Source organism: Pteronotus mesoamericanus, unplaced genomic scaffold (genome assembly GCF_021234165.1).
Source record: "Pteronotus mesoamericanus isolate MK-2021 breed Mesoamerican mustached bat unplaced genomic scaffold, CSHL_Meso_final contig_116, whole genome shotgun sequence".
NCBI lineage: Eukaryota > Metazoa > Chordata > Mammalia > Chiroptera > Mormoopidae > Pteronotus > Pteronotus mesoamericanus.
Window position 1 is genome coordinate 8484281 of NW_026555027.1, and position 24285 is coordinate 8508565.

Below are 24285 nucleotides of genomic sequence, written 5' to 3' on the forward strand. Positions count from 1 at the left end.
CTTTACAACATGAGACATGAAAGCGTGTACTTTACCAGCCATATTTAAAGTACAATCACAGGTCTATAAAAAGAAGACAATTTTTCTCTCTTTTTATGAAGTTTAGATTAGACAGAGATTGAAAACTTTGTCCCCAAGCTGTTCATCTTCTAGCAAGAGATTTTCTTTTCTTTCTTTTCCCTACTCACTCTAACATTTTCACAGTGGGCATGTATAACCTTTGTAATTATGTGTATAGTGTAAAATACAACTTTGGCCGTTGGGGCTCCCATCGAATAGGGCTTGGCCTCCTTCCTTCTCTGCGGGTCCCGGCCCTGCCCCCAAACTCCCGAAGAACAGAGGCAGGAAGCTTCTGTGAGCCCCACCGGAAGGCAGGCTGCATGTTTTCCCCAAGGTGAATCCTCCCATTTGTCCTCTGTCACAGATCGTCAACGGGCTGGTGCAGACCACCGGCTGGCCCAGCGTCGTCACCTGCCTCAGCAACTGGTTTGGAAAAGGAAGGTGAGACTTTGTAGAGTCTATACTTGTCTGACTGTAACGGGGCCCTGCCAGGGCCCCCCACAAAGTGTATTTGTAACGGGGTCCAGAGATTGGGGTGTCCAAGAAAAATATATTCTCCCCACCCCAGGGCAGGCTGCCATGGGGGATAGGAGCCTTGAGCAGGGCCACTGAGAGTCATTTTGTATGTCAATAACAAGATAGTTTTATTCCTCAAATGCAAAGAGGGTTATTTTGCATATCACCAAAGCTAATCAGAAAGGTTTCAAAGACTGTACAGAATGTAATTGGGAGAGAAAGAGGAGAGACAGGGGCCTGCAGGAGAGACAAAGGGACACAGACTCTGGGGAACAGTGTGAAGACCACGCGGGAAGAAAGAGGGGAGAAAGGACTCTTGCTAGCGGGCCGGGAGACGGTGCCACACGGTTATGGACTAAGAGCTGGAGATCGCGGCGACGCAGCCGATCATGCTGAGACCCGCGAGAGGCCTCCCTAGCCGAGCCCCGGACTCCTGTTCTTTCTTTCTTCTGAAGGAAGGTACCCTGACTGGCCTGACTGGCCTAACTGGGCAAAGGGGGGAAGGCAGGACGGTGTGTGTGCTGGTGGTTGTTTTGAAGGGATTTTGAGGTTTAAGGGTGACATTTAGCCATTCATCAAACCTGTATAACTTTTGAATAAATAGTTCCTTTCCTTTTCACCAAACTCTGCCATTCAGAGCCATAATTCCAAGGGCGGCGGGCAAAGGACCCACACCCGAGGGGTCCCAGGGAAGAAAGGGGAAGGAGGGTGTCCTTTCGGTAATAGCATCTGGCCACTGCCCCCCGCCCCCACGGGTCCTTTTGTTCGATAACATGACCACTATGCTGTACACCTGAAACTAAAACAAAATGACATTGAATGTCAGCTGTAATGGAAAAAATACCATTTTTTTAGAAAGGAAGGTGAGAAAAGGCCACCCTGCTTCCAGCAGCATTATTTTTTAAAAGGTGTTTTTAGACTTTATTTTTAGTTTTTCTTTAGACTTATTGTAGGGAAAAAAAAGAGAACACTTTATTCTATGAACTAAGATAATTAAAACCTCTGGGACTTGAGGTTCTGAAATGCAGAAGGCCTTTGTCCCAGGAGACGCCCCCAACACCCGCCCTGGGCGGGGTCGGGCCTGTGTCCCTCCGCACAGCGGAGCAGCAGCGCGGCCTCCCGGGAACCCGGGAGCAGTGCAGAGCGCAGGCCCTTCCCCGGGCCTTTGGACACAGAAGCTGCGTTAAAAATAAGACTCAAAGGCATGTGGAAGCGTGACAAGTCCTGACTAGTCGCCCAGCGCCTGGTGGCGGAGGTGCGCTCAGCCTCTGGCCATCTGACTGCAGTCCAGAGGCAATTGTAACTCTGTGTGGCCCGCGGCGAGAAGCGTGGGAGATACTGGAGACGGGCAAGCGGAAACGGAAACCAGCTCACCGAGCCTCCTCGAGGTACTGCGCCCACCGGAGGGGTTGGCCGCGGAAACTTGTGTCGATGGGACATTTCGGCCGATCACTGGATTTAGTCTGCAGAAGCACAAATTTAAATTTGGGGCCTTCCAAAAGAATTTCACTCCTCTTTGTAACCATAAATAAGGAAGCTCAGAGAGACGCGTAACGATACACATCTATCTCCGGGGTGAAGTGAACCCCAGTTCCCTCAGAGGCACCGCCAGGCCGGCGTCCTGCGGACGCACCCACGCTGCCCGTTCAGTCCTAGACCAGCTCTTGCACGGCGCGGGCGCTGCTGGGCCTTCCCCGGTAGGCCGTAGGCCCACCGGAGCTTCCTACCGCCACTCGCTGCCTTGTGTCTTGTTGTGTTGCAGGCGAGGCTTGATTATGGGGGTCTGGAACTCCCACACCTCCGTGGGGAACATCTTGGGGTCCTTGATTGCTGGCTACTGGGTGTCCACATGCTGGGGCCTATCCTTCATCGTGCCGGGGGCCATCGTGGCAGCCATGGGGATCGTGTGCTTTCTCTTTCTTATTGAACGTAAGTACCCGGGGGCGTGGGAGGGACCCCCGCCCCCCGCCCCGCCTACCCCCCCCCCGCGGGAGGACTGGTTGTTGATAGAACAGGCTGTTGCTTAGTCTGTTGTGCAGGTGTGTGGTTCTCGGTCTCTCCCTCGCCGGGTAGACATCCTTCTTCAGGCGTAGACTTCCCCCTTAGCCGTTTCTCCCCCGGTCACGCTGTATTTTCTGCCGTTTCCTGACTTCTGGAGTAACCGATGTTGAAACTCCTTCCACCCTGTCCCCCTGCCCCACAACATTGGGCCTGTGTGGTTCTCCTTGTGTCTGGGAGTCTCATGGCTTCCTCGGGCCGCCACGTTGCTCCCCTCCATGGGCGCGGCGCCCAGCCCAGGCGGCTGCACTGCTCGCCCAGCCCAGGCTTGCTGCTGCCAAGTGGAATGCACCTTGCCAGCTTGTTTGCTTTCTGGTAACATATCTTGGACAGTGTTGTGAAACACGGCTCAACTTATAACCATGTATCCTACTTAGGTGAGGAGTGGTCCATTCTAGACTCAATACCGAACGTGTTGTCATTGAATTGGAAATTAATTTTTAAAGTAGAGCTCCAGCAGGCCAAGGATTCTTAATTACATTAATGCAGACAAGCTGGCGCTGCCGTAGCTGTGTGTCAGGGTGTTCCCATCCCACAAGCATTTAGCTGTACCTTGAATGTCACCAGAGTTCTGGGAAAGGCCATATGTGTCACCTCTTTTCCTCCAGGCTGGCTCCGCAGAACCTGGAGCGCTGTCTCCTGGGCTCTCCAGGGTGTTCCTTACGCATTAGTCACCTGGAGAACCATCACTTCCTCTTCGCTGGCACAGGGGCCCCTGGGTGCCATGTGTGTGTTCTGCCGAGGTCTGCAGTCCACAGGGGCTTTTATCGTCTTCCTCGGCTTCTGAGAGGGTGGTCCTGGGGGAGGAGGAACAGCCAGGAGAAGGGGAGTGTGTGGCAGGAGATGTGGGCTGGCCTGCTGGCCTGGCCTGGCCTGGCCTGGGGTCTTAGCGCCTATCCCCGCTCAGCTCGGCCATCCTGGCTGGCCCTCGGTCCAGCTCAGGGCAGGAGTTTCGAGATTAGGGAAGCTTTGGTTTGGCCTTTTGTTGATAAAATAAGAGCCTCCCTCCCCCTGAGCTGTTGCCGTGGCCCCTGCGGGGCAGAGGGCGCTCCTGGAGCTGCCTTCCCGTCCCCTCTTGTCCTGCCTTCCTCTTCCTCTGGGGGCCTCCTGCCAGCTTCCCTCTCCACGCACTGTGGTGGCCTCAGTGCTCTGTTTCTCTCCTCCCTGGTCTCCTCCTCCCTAAGTGCCATCTCTCGGCTGCCCCAGGCCCACCAGGATTTAAGCCATAGACCAGGCCTGCGCGGTGGTCCTAAGAGGCCCTGCGGACGTGGAGGGGCAGGGGAGCGCGTTGGACCTGGGCTTGCGCCCCCTGCTCCGCAGGTTCTCCTCGGCGCAGGCTGGCCCCGCGGGGAGTTCTGAGGCTGCAGACTGGGCTGGGAGGTGCCGTGGAGCCAAAAGCCTGGCCGCAGAGCTCATCCTGCCCTCCTGTCTCTGCTCTCTCATCCCTCTGCTTGGTGGCTTTTCTTACCCACAGTCGTGGCCTCCTGCCTTATTAACAATATATTCCAAGTTGTCCAGGATCCCCAGTCAGTTCCCTACTCCTGTTCTTCATGGTGCCACAAAAGTTCCCTCTCACTGCCCCTCCTACCCTGCCCGCCCCTCTCCTGGCCCCTGGCCTTGTGTGTCTCACGCTTCTGGGAGCAGCGTCCTCAGCACGCTCCGGTCTCCCACCAGAGCCCTGGTCCTCCCGGTTTATCTCACCCAGCACCTGATCCCTGCTGTCACCTCCATTGCTGGGCACCTCCTTGGACGGCTCATCACTCCTGGAGGTTGGCTGTCCTTGCCATACCACCCTGGCTACTCCCCTTCTGCTAAGGCCGGTCCCCAGTGCCTGGTTCTCGACCCTGGACGCCTGCTGGACTTGGCCCTTCTCGGCCTTCCCGTTGAAGGTCTTCCTCTCAGCCCGCCCTCTCTGTGTCTCCCACTGAGTGCGGCTCTGTCTCTGAGGTCACATCTACACCTTGTATGAAAATCTGAGGTCGACTGTTATTTGTATTGGAATTCAGGCATCTCTCAGACTCTCCCTAATAATTAGTAAGCACACTCCCTGCGGCGATTCTTCTTCCTGTATCGCAAATAAGACATCTGGGATCAGGCAGGACGGGGTGGGGCGGGGAGACGGGGAGCAGCTTCCTGTGTTCCAGGCTCCGGGCCAGGCTCGTGGATCTCCAGGGAAAGGGCCTGAGGCTCAGGGTGCTGACCGACCTGCCCAAGGTCACACAGTAAATGGGAAGTTGGGGTGTGATCGCGTGCCAGCTTAGCCACTCGGACTGCCTGAAACTTGGCTCTGGACCACTTAGGTCCCCAGGATGGGGTCTCGTAGGTTCAATTAAAAATAGTTTTTTTATTTATATTAGACGATCTTTTTTTAATGTTATTTTTTATTGAGTTTATTGGGGTGACATTGGTTAATAAAATTATATAGGTTTCAGGTGTACAACTCTATCATACACTGTCTGTATCTTGTATTTTGTGTTCACCATCCAAGATCAAGTCCCCTGTCAGTGTTTATCCCCCTTTACTCTCCTCTCTGCCCCCTCCCCCCACCCCCCCAGTGATCACCATTACTGTTGTCTGTGTCTGAGAGTTGGGTTTTTTTCTTTTTGCTGAATCCCTTCACCTGTTCACCCAGCCCCCCAACTGCCCTCCCTTCTGACAGCTGTCGGTTCTCTGTCAATAGGATTCTGTTTCTATTTTGTTTTTTATTTATTTTGTTCACTAGATTCCACATATAAGTGAAATCATATGGTACTTGTCTTCCTCTGTCACAAGATAAGATTTCCTTCCTTTTTACAACCAAGTAGTATTCCATTGTGTAAATGTACCGTAAGTTTTTTATCCACCCATTTACTGATGGGCACTTGGGCCGCTTCCAAATCTGGGCTGTTGTAAACAATGCTGCAGTGAACATAGGGGTGCATATATTCTTTCAAATTCGTGCTCTGGGTTTCTTCAGACATATTCCTAGAAGTGGAAGCCCTGGGTCATAAGGGAGATCCATTTTTATTTTTTTGAGGTCTCTCCATCCAGCTTTCCGTGGCGGCTGCAGCATCTGCAGTCCCACCAACACACGGGGCGGGGGGGGGCTCCCTTTCCTCCACATCATCGCCAGTGACTGTCATTTTTGATTTATTGATGGTGGCCATTCTGATAGGTGTGAGGTGATATTGTGCTTTTAGTTTGCGTTTCTCTGATGGTTAGCGCGGTGGAGCATCTTTTCCTATGTCTATTGGCCATCTGTCTGAATGTCCTTTGGAGAAGTGCTGTTAGGTCTTTTGCCCATTTTTTAACTGGATTGCTTGGTGGGGTTGTTTTTTGGGTGTTTTTTGTGGGGGGGGGGGGTTGGTATTGAGTAAATGTATCAGATGGTCTTGTTTTGGTTTAATGTTTTGTGTTGGTGGGAGCACCGGCCCCGGGCTCACTTGTTGCATGTTTGGTATTTCAGATCCGAAGGACATAGCCTGCTCTCCCACCCTGGTGGCGGTAAGAACTCGCTTTCTGCTTCTTGTATCTTCTTGGATGGTGTGTCATCTGCCAGGTGTCTGATGGCTGTCATCAGTCTGGTCCTGTCTATGCAGTGTCAGTGGGTAACAGTGGATAAGGGTCCCACCCTCCGAATGTTGGCAGTTTCAGTCTGGGTCAGAGACATCCTCATGGAGGATGACCAGAGGCCGTGCCTCAAGAGCAGCAGGGACAGCCAGCTTTCCCTGGACAGACGTCACCATGAGACTGCAGAAAGACACCGGGGGTGAGCTGGCTGATGTCACTTCAAACTGCTGTCCACATACGTGTGGGCTGTCAGGACCGCCCAGCGCATCAACCACCTCTCCCTGGTCAGTGCAGTACCTGCTGCCATGTGTCCCCTCTGACCGCTGCTCGGGCCCAGCTGAGGCATGACCGACCCCATGCTCCAGGGTGCTGAGCAGCTCCGCGGCCACAAAGGGCGCCTGCCCCGCCCGCACGCACGGCAGGCCTCTGCCTCCCAGGCCGCTCCGCCCACTGCCTGCCGGGCCAGCCCTCCCTCTCCCGGCCTGGGGCCTCGCTCCTGCAGCCAGCCTGTCCTGAGCTGCCCGCAGCTTCCTCTCTCTCCTGTGTCACTCCCAGCCCGCAATTCACCACCCACCGTGGCTGAAGCCTCTGCTGCCCTCACGCCAGGCTCCCCACTTACCTGAGAGCCCCCCACCACACATCCATAGGACCATTCCCCTCCCTTTTGTTCCCCTCCGCTCCCCAGGCCATTCCACTGAAACCACACACCAAGGTCCCCAGGAGCAGCATCTGGTGACAGGTGGTCAGTGCTCTGGCTGACCCCACTTGATCTGTCAATGGCATTTGACACTGTTACTCCCTCCCTCCCTGAACCACTCTCTTCTTTGGGCTTCCAGACACCACACTGGCCGTTCCTACCCAGAGTGCGCGGCTGGCCTCCCTCCTGTGCCAGCCCCCAGATGCAGGGCACCCCCGGCCCGCTGCTTGGCCCCTTCTTTCCTCAGTCATCCTTTTATAGTAAGGCATCCTGCGCAGGCCCACGAGGGACGTTGAGTCCCCGCTGATGCCCCCAGCATGGCCCCTCCTCCGAGCCTATGGTCATGGATCCCACTGCCCACCTCACACCCCCAGAGACTTGTCTGGTTGTCTTCTCGGAGTTAACGTGACCAGAGCAGATCTCCTTGTTTCACCCCATAAACTTGCTAGACCCGTGGCTCCCTCGAACCCCAACCACCCCTTGGGCAACCCAAACCCAGGGAAGTCGTCCCAGCTCTGCCTTCCGTCTGCCCTGTGGCCTCTCCGCCACCGAGTCCAGAGTGTGTGTGTGTGTGTGTGTGTGGTGTAAACCCTCTCGTCACCTCTCCTGCCCTTGTCCAAGTTGCCAGCATCTCCTCTGAGCCACTTGTCAGCCCCCTGAAACAGTCCCCTTGTGCTCCTCTGAGACCTGCTCCTCACCCTGCACCTGGAAAGACTTTCCTGAAACGGAAGTCAGAGCATGTCACTGCCTTGCTTGCAGCCTCTGGCGGCTCCGCAGCTTATTCGGCGTGAAACCCAGTTGTCCCCTTGCTGCCTGTCCCCTCCCTACAAGGTGAGAGCGCTGCAGGCAGGACCCCATCGAGCTCCCTGCCGACACCCCGTTGCCGGAGCAGCGCCCACCGTCGGGCAAGAGGGGACCCGAGGGCTCCGCTCAGGCCCACTTGTTACCACTGTGGGCTTCTGAGTACAGTGAACTTGAAGGATTCTGGCACCTTACAAAAATAAGGAAACAAAATCCATTTTGAAAAGAACTGCCTTCGGGAAAATTAATGCCATAGGATTCTTTTTAACTATAGTTGATATTCTTTAATGTTTCAAAAGCCATTTTTCTGCCATGATTGTGAATTTCAATGTCCAAGCTCCTATAGATCAAGTTTCATTCGTGCTGGGGAACAGCCCAGGGGCGCGGCCACCTCTGGAATTGACGCTGGGACAGCTGGGCATCCGAGTGCAGACTGCGTTTAAACCCCTTCTTCACGCTGCACACAAAGACTAGAATGGCCAAAGGCCTAAATGTGAAAGCTAGAACTGTAAAACTCTGGGAAGAAAATATAAGAGTATGTTTTAATGATGAGACAAAGCCTTCTTAGATATGCTACAAAAAAAGGACAAGAGATGGGAGAAAAAAATAAATAAATTGGACTTAATCTGAATTTAAAAGTTTTATGCTTCAAAGGACATGAAAAAAGTTAAAAGACAACCCACAGATGGGAGAAAATATATCTAAATCAGGTATCTGATAAGGGACTTGTATGTAGACCATACAGAGAACTCATGCAACTCAATAATAAAGACAATCCAGTTAAAAAGTGGACAAAGGACCTGAATAGATATTTCTCCAAAAAGATATGCAAGTAGCCAGTGAATACACGAAAAGCTCTTCAATATCATTAACCATCACGGAAACATCAAAACCATAATGAGATGCCACTTCCTACCCACTAGGTTGGCTAGAATCAAAGAGATAATCAGCGGAAACCCTCATACACTGCTGGCAAGGAAGGGAAATGGGGCAGCTGCTTTGGAAAACAGTCTGGGCAGTTCCTCAAAAAGCTTCGAGCTGCCTACCGTGTGACCCAGCCGTTCCATTCCTAGGGGTACATCCAAGAGAATGAAAACACGTTCCCCTAAAAATTTACACAAGAGTATTCATTATACCATGATTCCTAATAGCCAAAAAGTGGAAACAATATCTACCAGCTGATAGATAGGTGAACAAAATATGGCCTAGCCATACGGTGGAATATTTTTCAGCAACAAGTAGGAGTGAGTTCCTAGGATAGGTGCACGGCACAGTGAAACAGAAAGCTCAACTCTGAGGGAAAGAAGCCACTCCCAAAGGTCGCGTATGGTAGGGCCCCATCTAATGCGATGCCCAGAACAGGAAGAGCCGTGGAGTCAGAAAGTAAGCCAGGGGCTGCCAGGGGGTGGGGGTGGGCCTGGGCAGGAGGAGGGGTGACTGCTACCAGGGACGGGGTTTCTCTTTGAGGGATGATGAGAATGTCCTCATATTGGTTTGGTAGTGGCCGCGCAGCTCTGAATGAAAACCACTGAATTGTGTACCTCGGTCTTAGGTTATTCAAGAAAAGTTTATTTTCTCCGAGTATTATCTGAGAGTCTAGAATTTACCTGTAATCTGAGGGTGTGGACCCGGAGGTTAAATGGATTAGCCTTTGTTTTATTTTAATCATTTGTCTGTTTTCCCTTGGTAGCTTTTTTGTGAAGATAGTAAGTATCCCTGCTAGAGCGAAGTGAGGTGTGATTTCTGGCTGTTGACGTAGTCATTGCTCTAATTACATTTTTTTCTCCTTCCAGCATCCAAAAAGCTATGAGAACGGCATGCACAGATTTCGGCTGCAGAAACCAGCTTTGCCTGACGAGAAGAAGCTCCTGGTGAGTCAGGCCCGATGCGGCTGAGCCCAACGTCAGTGCCGCTGCCTCCGGGGCCTGTCCCAAGCATCCAGGATCTCATATTCCTTCAGTAAAACTTGGCATTTGCCCTTGTTAGATTCCTTTGGATAGTAGGCCAAGCTCACGTGCAATTTTTGAATCAAATCTGAGAGGCACTCCTTGGTTCAGCAAGTATTTGCGGCGCTATGCGGTGCAGGCGCTGGCCAGGTCGGTCGGCGCCGTGAGCATCAACAAGTCTCGCTCCTGCGGGGCTCCCGTTCTGGGGCACAGAGATGGGGCACAGACGGAAAATACCCTCTCTGCAGCAGTTGACTGCCAGGAAGACAGAGCCCCCGAGGGAGGAATGGGTGGGAACGAGCCCGGGCCTGGCCTTGGGAGCCGTCCCTAAGCAGGCGGCCCTGGACAGGGCTGTGAAGGCCGTGGGGAGCGAGTCCGCGTGCACCTGGGCCATGGGGGACCCCTGAGGAGGGAGCTCAGGGCAGGCTGGGAACATGAGGTGGCCCAAGAGATAACACAGAAAGCCCTCTTCCAGCCTCCACCCTTACAACCCCCACTTTACAGAAGAGGAAACTGAGGCACAGAGATGCTGAGACCACGTTGCAGCCCGGTGGTCCCCCACCACTGCCTGGGTCTCCACGCCCTGCTCTCTCAGGACACTTCCTGGAAGTTTCCTCTGCTTCACTGACCACGCCAAGGCACAGGGCATTTTAGATTTGGTTTTAAGTGTTGAAATTCTAAGCTCTTTTCATTTTAAATCTGATAGCTTAAAGGATAAATGTACTAAACAGGCTTCTAACTCTTCTTTATTGCTTAAGGAAATTTATTTGTGGTGATTGAAATAATGGCACATAGAGGAATAGTGTCTCATGCATCTTGTTCCCTAGATTTTAGGGAGAGTGTCAGTAATGATAAATTCAAATGAAATGCTTTAAAATCTCTGTTCTGGGTTTATGTTAAAAAAAAAATCAGGTGTCAGTTTGGGCTGCCATAATACATATGCTGCAGACTGGGGTCTGAGACGTCAAAGGTCAAGGCGCCAGCAGCAAATCCAGGCTCTGGTGAGGGCCCACTCCCCGGCTTGTAGACGGACGGGGAGGCCAGGGAAGGAGCAAGCTCCCTCGTGTGTGTCTCTTATCACGGCGTTGATTTCAGCAAGGGGACCCACCTCTAAATACCGTTCTGTTAGCGATCAGGTTCAACATAGGAATTTTGGAGGAAGACAGATATTTGGTCCATAGCATCCGGTCTTCATCGACGTCCAAATGGCTTAATTCCTCCCCGACTGTTATTGAAGAGTTAGCTTTTCCACTGATGCAAGATCCGAGGCCCCGTGTTCCGGTGCGGTCGCTGACCAGTAACGCTAGCCCCGTCCTCTGAGTGTAATGCCACTCTTTCCTTTTCTGTTCCTCCTACTTAAGTCTGCTTACAAGTGCGTCACCAGAGAGACAGTTCCACAGTCAGAGGCCCCCGCAGGTCCTGTTTCAGGCCCGGCTGCGCCTCAGTGCGGACGCGACCGGGCAGCTGTTGGCCCTGATTCGCTGGTGTCCCCTCACACAGAGGGACCTCTGGGCACTGGCCAGGCTTTGGCCCTTGCGCTTGCGTAGCAGGGGAGCTCACTCGCTACAGGGGCTCTTGGGTCGGCCGGCAGGGCGTGTCACAGGTTTAGCAGGGGACCCGGGTGTCCCCTTTCCCGGAGTGGCCCAGCTCAGATCGACAGGGCTCAGAGCTGAGGGGCCCTCAGCCCCTGACCGCAGCCGCCTTCCACGCGGCACTGCAGCTTTCTCTGCGTGCCCGGTGTGGTTCTTAACGACTTAATGAGGAGATACGTAAGGAGAAGGGGCGGGCGAGGAGGAAACGTGGGTGAAGGGGCTGCAGCATCACTCAGCCATGCGGTGGCCCTGCTTCCAGTCCTCTTGGGTTTTATGATTATCTTGGGGATGGTAGAAATTTGCCATCCTTGGAGTCATGTGTCCTTGTCACCCTGGCTTCTCCGAGGGTCTTTCTGATCGGCTGTAACTCAACAGATACGCAATGAGCAGTGAGTGGTTGTTTCAGTGCTGAGGGCGATTCCCCCTGTGGTACGATGGGGACCCCCAGCGCCCCCTTGGGGGTGGATGGCTTCCTCGCAGTGTAGCTGCAGACGGCAGCGGCTGAGGCACGGGCTCCTCGTGTCTAGATGGGAGCCGTCACTATCGCATGCTATGGCTTTAACAACAAGGAGCCCTCTCGCTCTCTGAGGGTCAACCTGAGAGGGGTGCCTGGCCAGAGAAGCCACAGCCCCGCAAGGCTCCACCGACCCCAGCAGAGCCCTGGGGGAGCCCGGCACACCACGTCCCGTGTCTGCCCACCGGGTGGTTCTCCATTAGCTTCGCAAGGAGGGCCCCCCGGGTCTGTTTTAGGAAGCTCACCGTGACCTCCACTTCCCCGTCTCCTCCAGATCCCAATGACACCTGGACTTTGGTGGCTGGAGCCCCCAGACTGTGCACAAAAGATGGGGGGTGTGGGCGGCAGGCCTATTCTCTACAGAGACGAGCCTTCCCTCTGATGTCTACTTGAGCGGCTCCTCACTGCGCAAAGAGCAGGGGGCTGGGTCTCGGGCTTTGGACCAGCCCCGCAGCCCCTGAAGCACTTACAGAACAGGGAAAGGGCCTGGGGGGTGACCCAGGAGTGTCACCAGGTGTGACCCAGGAGTGTCACCAGGTAGGTTCCTGTGCCCGCCCTGCAGGTACTACTCTCTAAGTCGGGGACTCTTCACCTGACCAAGCCGAATCTTTCCACTTTATTTTTTTCTCAGTATCTGGCTGCATTCTGGCCCTGCTCAGCCCACTTAGTGTTTTTTAAACATCTGTGGAGTTGGCGGTTCCCGGCCCGGACCGCCCCGGGACCTGCCGCAGGGACCGCCGTCATGGGTGCAGGTCCGGGCTGCTGCAGCCCTGGCAGGTTCCCGGGCTCAGCCAGGTTGACAACAACTGATCTAGGCTCCGGAACTGGCCAGCTGGCGTCATCCAGGAGAGGAAGGTTCACTCCCCAACTCAAACAGCTGTCCTTCATCTTCACATACGTGCAAAGAGCCGGCGTCAGGAAGATGGGGCACTGTCCCGTTGCAGGTTCGCCCTCCTCATGCGGAGGCATCAGGGCGCGCGGTAAACGTGAACGTGTTTATCCAGAGGCCAGCCCTCGGCGCCGCGTCCTGTCCGGGAGCCGGCCCCCCGCCCCCCGGGACGGGATCCCGCTGCCCGAGCGTGGGGTGCGGGGCTGTTGCCTGCCACCCGGCTTTCTAGACTCCATCCTTCCCTGGGAGAGAGTTCCAGATGGCGGGTGGCAGATATGGCCATGTGTTACCATGTTCTTTGTTTTGTTTTTTTAATTAATTGCATTTTGAATCCCACTGGCATAGACTGTTTTGAGATAAATACAGTACAAGCCGTTTGGTTTTGTGGAAAGTCTGAAATACAGAGAAACCTTTATTTAAGTCCTTGAACTTCATAGTTCGCGCCTGAGGAACAGATTTAGGTCGTGTTGCTCTGACTTGGAACCCCGCCCCGCGTGGGGGAACCACTGTTTTTTGCTTTAATAAAGGAAAATTTGTCCTTTAGGTATGTCCAAAATCAGAACTTAAAAAATATCAGAGTTGGTTTGTGAATTTTAAAATAACGTCGTTTCTGCTCATGTATGTCCATTGTGAGCTCCTTGAAAAATACAGGATCATATGAAAAATTTATAGACATTTTCCTAAAAAGTACATGTCATTTCATCACTTGGTGATAACCATGGTCACTTTAGAATTTAGTTTCTTTCTATAAATATATTCTATAGTTACCTAGTTACATATGCATACAAACATATAAATATATCGAATACATTTAATATCTATATATTCCTTGAGATCATGGTGAAAATTCAGTTTTGAGTGATGTTTTGTCATTTAATGTGTTGTAAACATTTTTCAATGTCATTAAAACCTGCACTTTTTTTTTTTTTTACAACTGCAAGATATATTGTTAATACAGATGGACTTGACCGTAAAATGGGTGTGGCATTCATTTTATTGTATAAGTAGTGTTTCATCGTTCAAATTATTTTTCACAGATAGATTCCTAGAATTGCTGGGCCAAAGAGTTTTGCATGTTCAGTTAGCACTTCTTAAAAGTGTGGGAAAGCTAATGATTATAAAGTGACGGCCGCGGTGAGGGTGTCCTCTAGGATGTCCGCGTGACGTTCCGTGGGGCACGCAGTCGTCAGGAATCCTGGCCTCGCCTCCACCGGATGGACTGGCAGCCTTTCCTCTCCCTTTGTCTTTTCTCGGGACTCGTCTCCAGGACCCAGAGATGCAGTGCTTGCTGCTGTCGGACGGGAAGCGTGCTGTCCAACAGAACCACGTGGTCCTCCTCCCGGCGGCCGACGGCGGGAGCAGCATGGCCGCCATCAGCTTCACGGGGGCCTTGAAGATCCCCGTGAGTACTTGTGCCTGGGAAGAGTTTCCGAAAGGGGCGTGCGTGCGAACTATGAAACGAAACTGCCCTGTTCGTAACTCAGCTTAGAAAGAGCAAACCGCGCAGATATACGGCGGAGATCAGATGTCCACAGAAGAGACAGATTCGGACGGGCAGCCCCAGCACTGAACAAGGCTGCGGTGCTCTGTTTGCCTCAACGTTCTTTTTAAAATGTTTTGAAATTAGTTGCCTCCATTTAAAAAAGCAGACATTGCATAGACAAATAGGCCTCTCATCTTCACTTGAAAAATCAGAACCCGTGGCCCTGCTGGGCCCCCGCTGCCAGCTTGCTCAGTCCCTCCCACTGCACCGGCTCCCGGCCGGCCTGCTGGCCCCAGAGGCCTGGGTGTGCGCCCCCGGGAGGTGCCGGTGCCGAGCTCCATACCACGGGGCGAACCTGCTCGACGCGCTTCAACCACGACAGCGCTCTAGGAGCACAGACCTGCGTTTGTTGACCCCTGCATTCTAACAGGGCAGGAGGAGTGGCAGGGGGGTGCAGAGGCCAAGGGCAAGGACAAGAGGCCGCTGCCGGAGACAGAAAGCTGACGGTCCGCGGAATCTGGGCTTGTTCTTTGTTTAAAAATCGGGTGTGCTGGTGCGCAGGGAGGCGGCTGGCCCTGCCTCTGGGCAGAGAGGCACGCGCCGAGGCTGCAGGTGGGCACTTGTGAAGTGCACACGGCAGAGTGTGAAGGAGAGGCAGGGGGTGCTATTCTACAGAGGGCTGGGAGGCAGAGTACAATGGTGAGATTTCTTGTTGCTTTCGTTTTCTTGCATTAAATTCATGGGCTCCCTCAGCAGAAAATCTGGGCGGCTGTCAAAGGACGTGTGGAAGCTATTTTCTTCTAACACGGCGAGCGGAGAGGCAGCGAGGACAGAGAGCAAGGGCAGAGCCGCGGCAGAAGGGAGAAAGCGAGCCCTGCCCACGTGGGCTGCGGCGGCCAGGCCTTCGGGCGCTCCGACAGTCGTCAGGGCTCCTGCCCTGGGCGCTCGCCCTCCCTGAGGGGGGCAGAGGGACCGACCTGCCAGCCCCGTTGTGCTTTCGCAAGGCTGGAAGGCAGAAAAACACACCCAGAGCTTGAGTCCGTTGTCACAGGAACAGGCAGAGTTGCTGATTTTGTCTCTTTCCGGTCACTGTATAATTTGCAGTCTTTTGGGTTTCAGGGGAGGAAGAAACAACCGTTAAACACTCGGGAACTGGGTGGCTGTCCCCTATGTCCTGGACGCCCTCAACAGCTATGGTTTCAGAGCGATGTGGTGTGAGCATCACATCAGTCCGTATTTTTGCTGACTGAGCTGATGTAAAGACATGGGTTTCTATCTGAAAGGGCAGTCGTGGGCTGTAAGAGCCTGCCGGCCGCTGTCCCCTGACCACGCCTCCTAGGTTGCACTGCACAGCCCCAGGCGCCCTCCCCGCCCCCCGCCCACCTGGAGGCGCTGACCCCAGACCTGAGCTGTGGGCATTTTGTAGGAGCCGGGGAATCGGTGACTGCTGTGCACTTAGATGAGCCGTGAGTGCACCTTGGGGCTGAGGGGCCTCTCTCTCTTTCAGGGTGTGGTCGAGTTCTCCCTGTGTCTACTCTTTGCAAAGCTGGTCAGCTACACGTTCCTCTTCTGGCTCCCTCTCTACATCACAAACGTCGGTGAGTACCTGTTGCTGAACCAAGCATAGTGCTAGGTTCTATGCGGTGGCTGTGATTTATGCTCCCTGGACCTGCTGGTTCCACAGACTTGGAAAGAAGAGACGTGCATGATGCACGATGGTGTGAATCCAACCACAGGATTAGAGGAAATGTACAGACAAAAAGGGAACTGGGTCGGGCATGTTTTGTAGCCACAGTAATAACCTTGATGGGGTTACAGGGACGATGTGTTAAATCCCAGCTGTGGCTGCCAGGTCCTTGGGGCCCTTCCTGTTCTGGGGCAGCCTGCGTTTAAATCCAGGCTCCATTGGACTGCAGGTCAGAGAGGCTGGCGAGCAGGAGCTGAGGCCCCGGGGGACAGAGATAATAAATGCTCCCTAATCTGACCTGGAAATGGTTTCCTGAGGATGAGCTCTCATTTGAGGGTAGAGCAGACAGTTTGGCTTCTTTACAAAGTGTCCAGCGGGGCTGAAGCTCTGGGCTGGGACAGGCCATCCCGTCCCAGCGGCGGTGTGCACCCCTGCACGACGTGTGGGGCCCCAACAGGAAAGACAAGGGGAGGGTGCAGAAGTTCTTACGAGAAAAGATCCTTGAGTCCAGGGGCAGCAACCTCAGCTGAAAGGGCACAGGGATGGTTGAGGGGAAGGCGAAGGGCAGGGCAGGATGGTCAAGGACGAGGGATGGTCAAGGAGGGCCCCGAGCTCCTGGGTGTCCCCTGAGACGCGGGCCCTGGTGAACGTCACAGAGAGGAGGCGTGTGAGATGCGGGTCTGCAGAGAGCAGCCCTCGCGTTCCCAGCAGCATTCCAGGGACGAGCAGAGGCGGACGGGGGCCCGAGCCAGGGGCTGGCTTCCCCAGGGATGGGGGCTGAGGAGACACGGAGGAGACCGGCATGTTGGCAGGGGCAGTGCCTGGGGCGGGCGGGGGGAAGCAGTGAGGGGCTCTGGGGGTTCCTTCCCTGCCTGGGGACCCCACCTCTGTCCTGTGCTGCATGGAACTCAGGCTCCACTGAGCCAGTGGGGGTTCCTAACCAGACTCAGCAGGACCAATCCCCATTTTCGGGGTTAAGAGTGTGTGGTTTTCGTCTTGGCTGTGTGTCCGCCCACGTGGTGGACAGCTTATTTTCTCTTAATCTGAGTTCACTAATTGCTCCGTGCTGTGCATCATGCTTATGAAACAAAAGGGTGTTCTGTGGGGTCTTCCTCACAGCGACTCTTGTCTGAACAGATCACCTGGACGCCCAGAAGGCAGGGGAGCTGTCCACCCTGTTTGACGTGGGCGGGATCTTCGGTGAGTCCGTCACCACTGGCTCTGCTGCCACAAAACAAGCGCGTGTGAGCACCTGCGGCCCGGGGCCTCTTAGAGTGGACTTGCTCCTGAGAGGAAAATGTGTCCCCCAAGATGTATCGCCCGCCTGAGCGGACGCGTCCCCTCCTGCATCCTGGGCCCTGACTCTGAACGTGAACTAGCGTTCTGACAGATAGGCACACGCAGTAGGTGACAGAGTGGTGGTGGTAGTACCCTAATAGGGGAAGGGGCTCTGGGGCCAACCTAAAGCCAGACCCCAAGGCTCCCCTTTGTCTCCCTGGGCGGTGCCCTCCGGGTCACTCTTGTCTGACCGCAGGCACACTGGCCTGCTGGGAGGCTTCCTGCTAACGAGAAAGGGGACTTGGGAGGGGATGTCACTGTCTTCTGGCGGCCACAGCTGTGCTCTGCTTCCCTCCACGGGACCCTGCCCTTGGGGGCAGGCGCCTGAGGACCCGTCCCTCCGCTTTGCAGGTGGGATCCTGGCCGGGGTCATCTCGGACCGCCTGGAGAAGAGGGCCTCCACCTGCGGGTTGATGCTGCTGCTGGCCGCCCCGACGGTGAGTCTGCCCGTGCCGCCTGCCTCCCCACCAGCAGACGCTGTCCGGCCCGGCCCGGGCTCACTCCGCGCAGGCCTCGGGGTTTCCGGGGGCTGCCCAGCACTGCAGCACCTCCCCCAGCTAACCCCATGGGCCTGCAGAGCGCCTGCTCCCCCAGGCCTGCCTCGGCCGGCCCCCTCCCCCCACGGCAGGTCCGGGCCCTCCCCCCGCCTCTCCCGGGACTCGCTCCCCAGCACCATCCCCGCCTCAGCAGCACTGACCACCCCACATCCACAGCGGGGTCCATACTGCTGTTAAGTATCCAGTAGTGCACGACCTTGGGCAGGTGACGCTCCCTCTGTTGGGCTCAGCTCCTGATCTGCAAAATGAGGATGACTTAACACTTCACATTGTCAGTGGGAGGCTTAAATGAAACATTGTATCATTACTGTTTTTACAACAATACTCCATATAATACTATCACTTATCAACTTGCATTGCAATTATTTGGCCATCACCCACTCCACTGGGCTATGACTGTCCCCAGAAAAAGCCTGGTTTTCAGTCACCTTGGGGTGGTGGACACTACCCAACACAGACACTCAAAGAATTGTTACTAAAGGACCGACCATGCGTGGCCCCCTGCCTTGGACTCCCGCTTCCCCAGACGCAGCTGCGGGGCCAGGCGGCCCGAGGGGGAGACGGGGTGACGGAGGGAGAACTGCCCCGACCCAGCCTCCCGCCCCAGCCGCTCAGAGAGCGAGGTGCCACAGGGTCCTCCCAGCTCAGCAAGCGCCCTCAGGACCGCGCGCCTGGGACAAGGCCAGTGGCTTCTGTGCCGGGCTGTCCCCCAGCTGGTTGGCTGCCTGAGGGTCACCTGTCTGGTGATTCCTGGGCAGTCGTTCTGCTGGTTGTAGCAAACCATTGCTGTTACCCTGTTTTTACCCATTTGCAGCTCTACATATTCTCCACCATCAGCAAAATGGGTCTGGAAGCCACTGTAGGTGAGTCCGCAGGCCTTGCTTTTCTTTCATACGTGTGTTTTGACCAGACAGCTTAGTGACCTGCAATGAAAAACGAACAAAGGAGTATTAGTGGGGGTGACTAAAGCATATATAGTGGGACTAAAATAGTCCCCGTGTCCCTCTTTGGTGGGGCCGTTGGGAGGGGCCCACAGGGCTCCTGCTCCCAGGCACAAGGCCGGACCATCCGCCGGCTTGAGAGTGAGCGTGGGAAGGCGCAGGCCACCTGGCGGGGGGCAGTGCTAGGCCTTGAGTGCCCCGCGGCAAGGAGCTACTGCCAGAAGCCAGCTGTCACCAGGGAGGCCGCAGGCTGTGCCCCTGGCAGAGGAGAGCAGGCGGGAGCAGGCTGGGTCAGGCTCACAGCCCACCCTCCCAGCTGCCCCTGTCGGCCACTGTTCATGGGCAGCTGCACGACAACCCTGGAGGGCTATTTTTAACCTGAGGCTCTGACTCTGAGAAATACTGTTTCCATCTGAGCAAGCCAGCAGTGGGGGTCGGAAGGGATGAAGGCTGTGTGGTCCCACTGAAAGGTCCCCGGAAGGCAGGCTGCCGATAGGGCTGGGGGCAGGTCACGGAGTCTGCTGCTACCCCGAGCCCGCACGCTGCTGCACAGAGGACTGCGAACCAGAGGGCAGTCTAGGAGGGCAGCTGCGTTTCAGCGCTGGGCACCGCCGTCCTGCCTCGGGGCGCTGCTCCGCTGGGCAGTTCCCTCGGGTGACAGAGAGGAAGTCCTTGCCGCTGCAGATAAGGCTGCAGCTGGTGGCGGCGACCCAGATGACAGGGAGGACAGCTGCCCCGGGTCACGTGTGTGCTCGTGCAACAGGGTCTCGCCCCCCTCGGTGTGCCAAGCAGCCGCCGTCCACCGAGGTGAGGGGTGCAGTTCCGGACTGTGACCGGCCTTACCAAAGGCATCTCGGGGCACGTCTAAAGGAAGGTAGTTGTGACGGTGGCCCTAGTAGTCACCCCCAGGGGTGTGGGGGTGCCCTCCCAGCATCCCACTGGGGCCAGGACCCACCCGTGACACCAGAGTGCCCACCTGGGGGGTTGCTGAGATGGTGGAGGCGCTCCCTGCTGTGCTCGCTCACTAAACGCCCCCCGGGTCTGGTTTCCACAGCCATGCTGCTGCTCAGCGGGGCCCTGGTCAGCGGGCCGTACGCACTGATCACCACCGCCGTCTCCGCCGACCTGGTGAGTGGCCGCGCGGCTCGGCGCAGAGCCGGGCTCGGGGCGGGGGGCGGCGCAGGCAAGGGCTGCTGTGGTGGTCACCTCCTCCATTCATGACAACGGTGGTCTCTGTTAGTACAACGGTGTGTTTATAGAAGCGCCGTTTTGAAGATGAACAGTGTCTATCCTTTTGAGAATTTTTTAAGCAAATAAGGACAGATGGTAGCCCCCGTTCTACAACCGAGGAGGCTGGGGTAAGAGGGAGGGACCTGTCTGAGGTCAGGGGCCTGGCTCGCCCCTCTGTGCTGCCCTGCGGGCCCTGGAAGCTTGTGACTGTGCCCCCCCCCCCACAGAGCCTGGGGCCACAGTAGAAAGGTCAGCCCCTCCCCTGCGCCCAGCCCACTCCAGGTACCCACTCTGTGCCCGACTCTGCTGGTGTGGGGGCTGCCGACAAGCCGGACCGGGTCTCAACCCTGGGAGGATCTGCCCTGGCAAGGAAATAGTCACTGTGCAGGCTGGTGAATGTCCCCGTCGTGGTGGCAGGAACCACCCTCGCTGTGGGGTCCACAGGGGTGACGGACTCTTCTTCCTAGAGGAGGGGGCTGCTGACAAGGGGACAGGTGACTCCCGATTACAGGGACCCCAGTTCAACCCCAAAGGAGGCAGGCCATTCTCACCCAGCTGACATGAAGGACAGACATGTCACATGGTAGTCATATGTGGACACCTGAAGGGAGTGCAGCACAAAAATTCAAAATCCCCTTTTAAAAGTAGTTTTCGTAGATGAAAGGAGAAAAGAGACCTCTCCCGTGTGGAAGAATTGGTGCAGACGCTCTGCCCTCCAGGAGGGACGCAAACTCCTCCCGGGGGTAGGCTGTGTGCGCCACCTGCTCCCACAGAGGGCACCGTGGGCGGGGGAGAATGAAGTGGCTCCGAGAAACCCGGCAGCCCCGACCTCTGCCAGCCGGTCAAGGTCAGCACCAGCCAACGCGATGAGTCGCATTCGTACACGTGCCCTTGTTAGGAGGTGCTGAAAACGGCCGCTCGCTTCCATAGCCTCCCTCCAAATAGATGAGCATCTCCACGCTACCTGATCACAGTCAGACTGTCGAGGGCGTCAGTGACAAGGGGACTCTGGGGGGCTGTCACAGCCTAGCAGGCCAAGGGAGACATGGTGACTGAATGTCCCTTGGTTTCCTGGATGGGATCCTGGGACAGAAAGAGATTAAATTGAACATTAGATTAAAAAAACAAGTTATATCTGCCCTGGCTGGTGTAGCTCAGTGGATTGAGTACTGGCCTATGAACTAAAGAGTCACCGGTTCAGTTCCCTGTCAGGGCACATGCCTGGGTTGAGGGCCAGGTCCCCAGTAGGGGCGCACAAGAGGCAGCCACACATTGATGTTTCTCTCCCTCTCTTCCCCTCTCTCTAAAAATAAATAAGTAAAATCTTTTAGATAAACCCATGTTATCTGAGTAAAATATAGATGTTAGTTAATAACACATCAGTACTGGATGTTTAATTACGACAAACGTAGCATGGCAGTGTAAGATATTGACACAGGGAAATGGGTTCAGGGCAGCCAGCAACCCGGGAACTGTCTTGGCAAATTTTCTGTGAATCTAGCAGTATCCTGCCATAAAAAGGTCCCCAAAAGTTCATGCCCGTGGGCAGGGTGGCCATGCTCCTCAGCCATGTGGCCTCCTGAGTCCCTGGAACCTTCCTGCTGGCTCCAGCCGTCTCTTCTCTTTGACATCACTCAAGTCCTTCTGGAATCGGACCCAGAGCCCCAGCCCCCAGCGCACTCTCCTGTTGAGAAACCGCAGCAAGCCCGCTCCCCCGCAGTCCTCACGTCTGCCCTAGGGCCACAGCCGTGCTCTCGCCTGACAGCCAGCCCCGTGAGCACCCAGCAGCTCGCGTGCACTGTCCTCGGCCCCGCGGAGCACCTAGGCCCGGAGCCCGCAGTCAGCAGGGCGAGGCAGAGTCGGGGGGTGCTGGGAGCTGGGCCCCTCTCGTCTTTGCCTGCACCAGGCCGCCGACCTGCCGCTCGCCGTTGTGTTCAGAGAGTGCTCCTCAGATGGCCCCTGGGGAGTGTGTCCGTGCTCCTGTCTGCATGAGCGCAGAAAACGCCAGAAGGGTCCAGCCCAGACCCAGAGCTGTGGCCTGCCCCGTGAGGTCAGAGGGTAGAGGAGGGCCTTTGGCTTCCTTTCCAGACTCTACAGAATGGGGGTTATGGGTGACTCTCCCTGTGTGTGTATGCTTTATTTTATACACATGTGTACACGTACACGTTCATTAGTTTTCGTGAGCTTTGATTTATTTTTGTAGTTTTAGGTTGCTAGGCCTTAGGTTTCCTGACTGGCTTCTTTCCTTTTATTGTCCTCAGTGTGTGTTTCTCTCCCCCCCCCCCGCCCCCGACCTCGCGTGTGTGGCTTTTTGCAAACCAGAGCCCCTGCCGGTTTGTCATCTTGGGCTGCGTCCCCTGCGTGGGGCTCGTGGCCCCTGCCCTCTTCCCCGCTCCCCCTGGCATTTGGTATTAATTAGGTTTTTAGATGCTGTAGAGCCATGTAACACATGTCACAGGAAGCTCCTAGCGGGAACGTGGAGGTGGGCAGTAATGCTGTCCTGGCTTAGGAACAGGGGACGCGTGTCCTTGATCCTCTTGTCTCCTGCCGTGGTTGGTGGAGTGCCTCAGCGAAGACAATTATTGTGCTGAGTATTTGTTTGGAGAGAATTCGAAGAGTCCCTTAAGCTAGCATATGTGTGAACAAGTATTTCTGATGATTTCTGACCCTTAAAAACCCCTGAAACTTGGCCGACTGTTCCGAGGTAAGTCGGCTGTGTGGGAGCAGGCTTTGTTTTCTAATGGAAGACACCCACGGGAATCGCTCTGCAGAGGGGTCTGTGTGAATTGTCCTGCGGGAGGTGTGGCGTCCTCTCCCCCTCTGATGCTGCGGGGACGGGCCTCACCCTTGACCTCCCTTCTCCAGGGGACGCACAAAAGCCTGAAGGGGAACTCCCACGCCCTCGCCACTGTGACCGCCATCATCGACGGAACCGGGTCTGTAGGTACGTGGATACTTTTAGCTCTCAAGGTTAACTGTGGTCCCAGGGGAACCACATGGCCGTGTCCTAATTAAGAGAAGCCACGAGTCCAATTGCTTCAGTGATTTTAGGATCCACTGGCCTTCTTAAAATACGAGCAGGTCAAACGCACGTGCGAACCCCGGGGATGTGGGGGTGTGGCACTCTCTGCTTGCTTTGGTCGGATGGTTCCAGAAACAATATGAGTATGTGGCTGGTTGGAACTAGTTTTCGTCAAAGCCACCAGTTGGCAAACTGCGACCAGGCCTATGGCCCACTGGTCCAGTGACTGTTTATCGTTGTCATCTCCAGGATAGAATCTTATTCAAATGTAAGTGGCAGGCCCCATCCAATGGGGCTCAGTTGGTTGGATGTCATCCCATAAACCCAAAGGTTGTGAGTTTGATTCCCCATCAGGGCACATGCCTGGGTTGCAGGTTCGGTCCCCAGTCAGGGTGCATGGGAGAGGCAACCAATCGATGTTTCTCTCTCACACTGATATTTCTCTCCCTTTTTTTCTTTCTTTCTCCTTCCCTTCCCCTCTCTAAAATCAATAAGCATGTCCTCGGGTGAGGATTTTAAAAAATGTAAATGACAGGAAAACTAATGGGTCCTAAAGCATGCCAGATTCTGGGTGTTAGCAGCCTCTTTGAGGTTCTCAGAGAGAATTCAGTATTATATTCTGAAGGACAGAAAGGTGGGAAAGTAGGAAACTCACCCTCAGAGAGGGGCAGGTGGGAGCTGGTAAAACACCAGCCTGATCAGAAGGCTGGTGACAATGGGCAGTGTCCTTGACCTTTCTCGAGGTTTCAAGTACACTGTGACCACTCCTTGCCGGAGGCCCTGGAGCCGCCTGTGCGGGCCCTTGACTGCCCGTTTTTGGGAAGTCCAGGCTCAAGCTTCTGTTGTTCCCCAAGTCACAGCAGCCCCGTTTTTATTTTCGTCTTTGGTTCCTTCATTTTGCTGGATCCAGGGGTGACATTGAATTTGCTGGCTGGTGTTAGTGGTCACCTCTCTGACATTTATTTTATTTTATTATTTTTTAAAAGATTTTATTTATTTATTTTTAGAGAGAGGGGAAGAGAAGGAGAGAAACATCAATGTGTGGTTGCCTCTCATGCACCCAGTACCGGGGCCCTGGCCCACAACCCAGGCAAGTGAATAGACTGGGAATAGAACCGATGACCCCTTGGTTCACAGGCTGGCGCTCAAGCCTCTGACCCACACCAGCCAGGGCTCTGATGTTTATTTTAAAGTGAGACCATTCCCCCTGGGGGGTACCTCTTGGGGCCTGCAGACACATCTAGAAAAAGGGAGGCGGGTGCTCTGCCCTGCCCCATGGCACCTGCGGGCAGCGGACTCCCCTGCAGGCAGCAAGCCCGCGTCCTGCCCGGAACCCGTAGCCCACGGGGAGCTTCCCACACCCGGAAGCCACGTGCTCGGTCGGGAGTCAGGACTCCAGGGCCGA

The 24285-nt window shown here is 55.2% G+C and overlaps 1 protein-coding gene across 3 annotated transcripts in view; it reads left to right on the top strand.

The window, feature by feature from the left end:
• SLC37A1 (solute carrier family 37 member 1) overlaps positions 1–24285 on the top strand; it is a 50219-nt gene that overhangs the window by 19292 nt on the left and 6642 nt on the right. For all 3 annotated transcript variants that reach the window (XM_054578656.1, XM_054578658.1, XM_054578655.1), the window contains exons 7-17: positions 425–501; positions 2339–2505; positions 6080–6117; positions 9475–9552; positions 13890–14024; positions 15613–15703; positions 16930–16992; positions 17482–17567; positions 18502–18550; positions 19683–19756; positions 22724–22802. In XM_054578656.1, coding sequence (XP_054434631.1) covers positions 425–501; positions 2339–2505; positions 6080–6117; positions 9475–9552; positions 13890–14024; positions 15613–15703; positions 16930–16992; positions 17482–17567; positions 18502–18550; positions 19683–19756; positions 22724–22802 — 937 coding nt within the window. The remainder of the gene's footprint in view (positions 1–424; positions 502–2338; positions 2506–6079; positions 6118–9474; positions 9553–13889; positions 14025–15612; positions 15704–16929; positions 16993–17481; positions 17568–18501; positions 18551–19682; positions 19757–22723; positions 22803–24285) is intronic.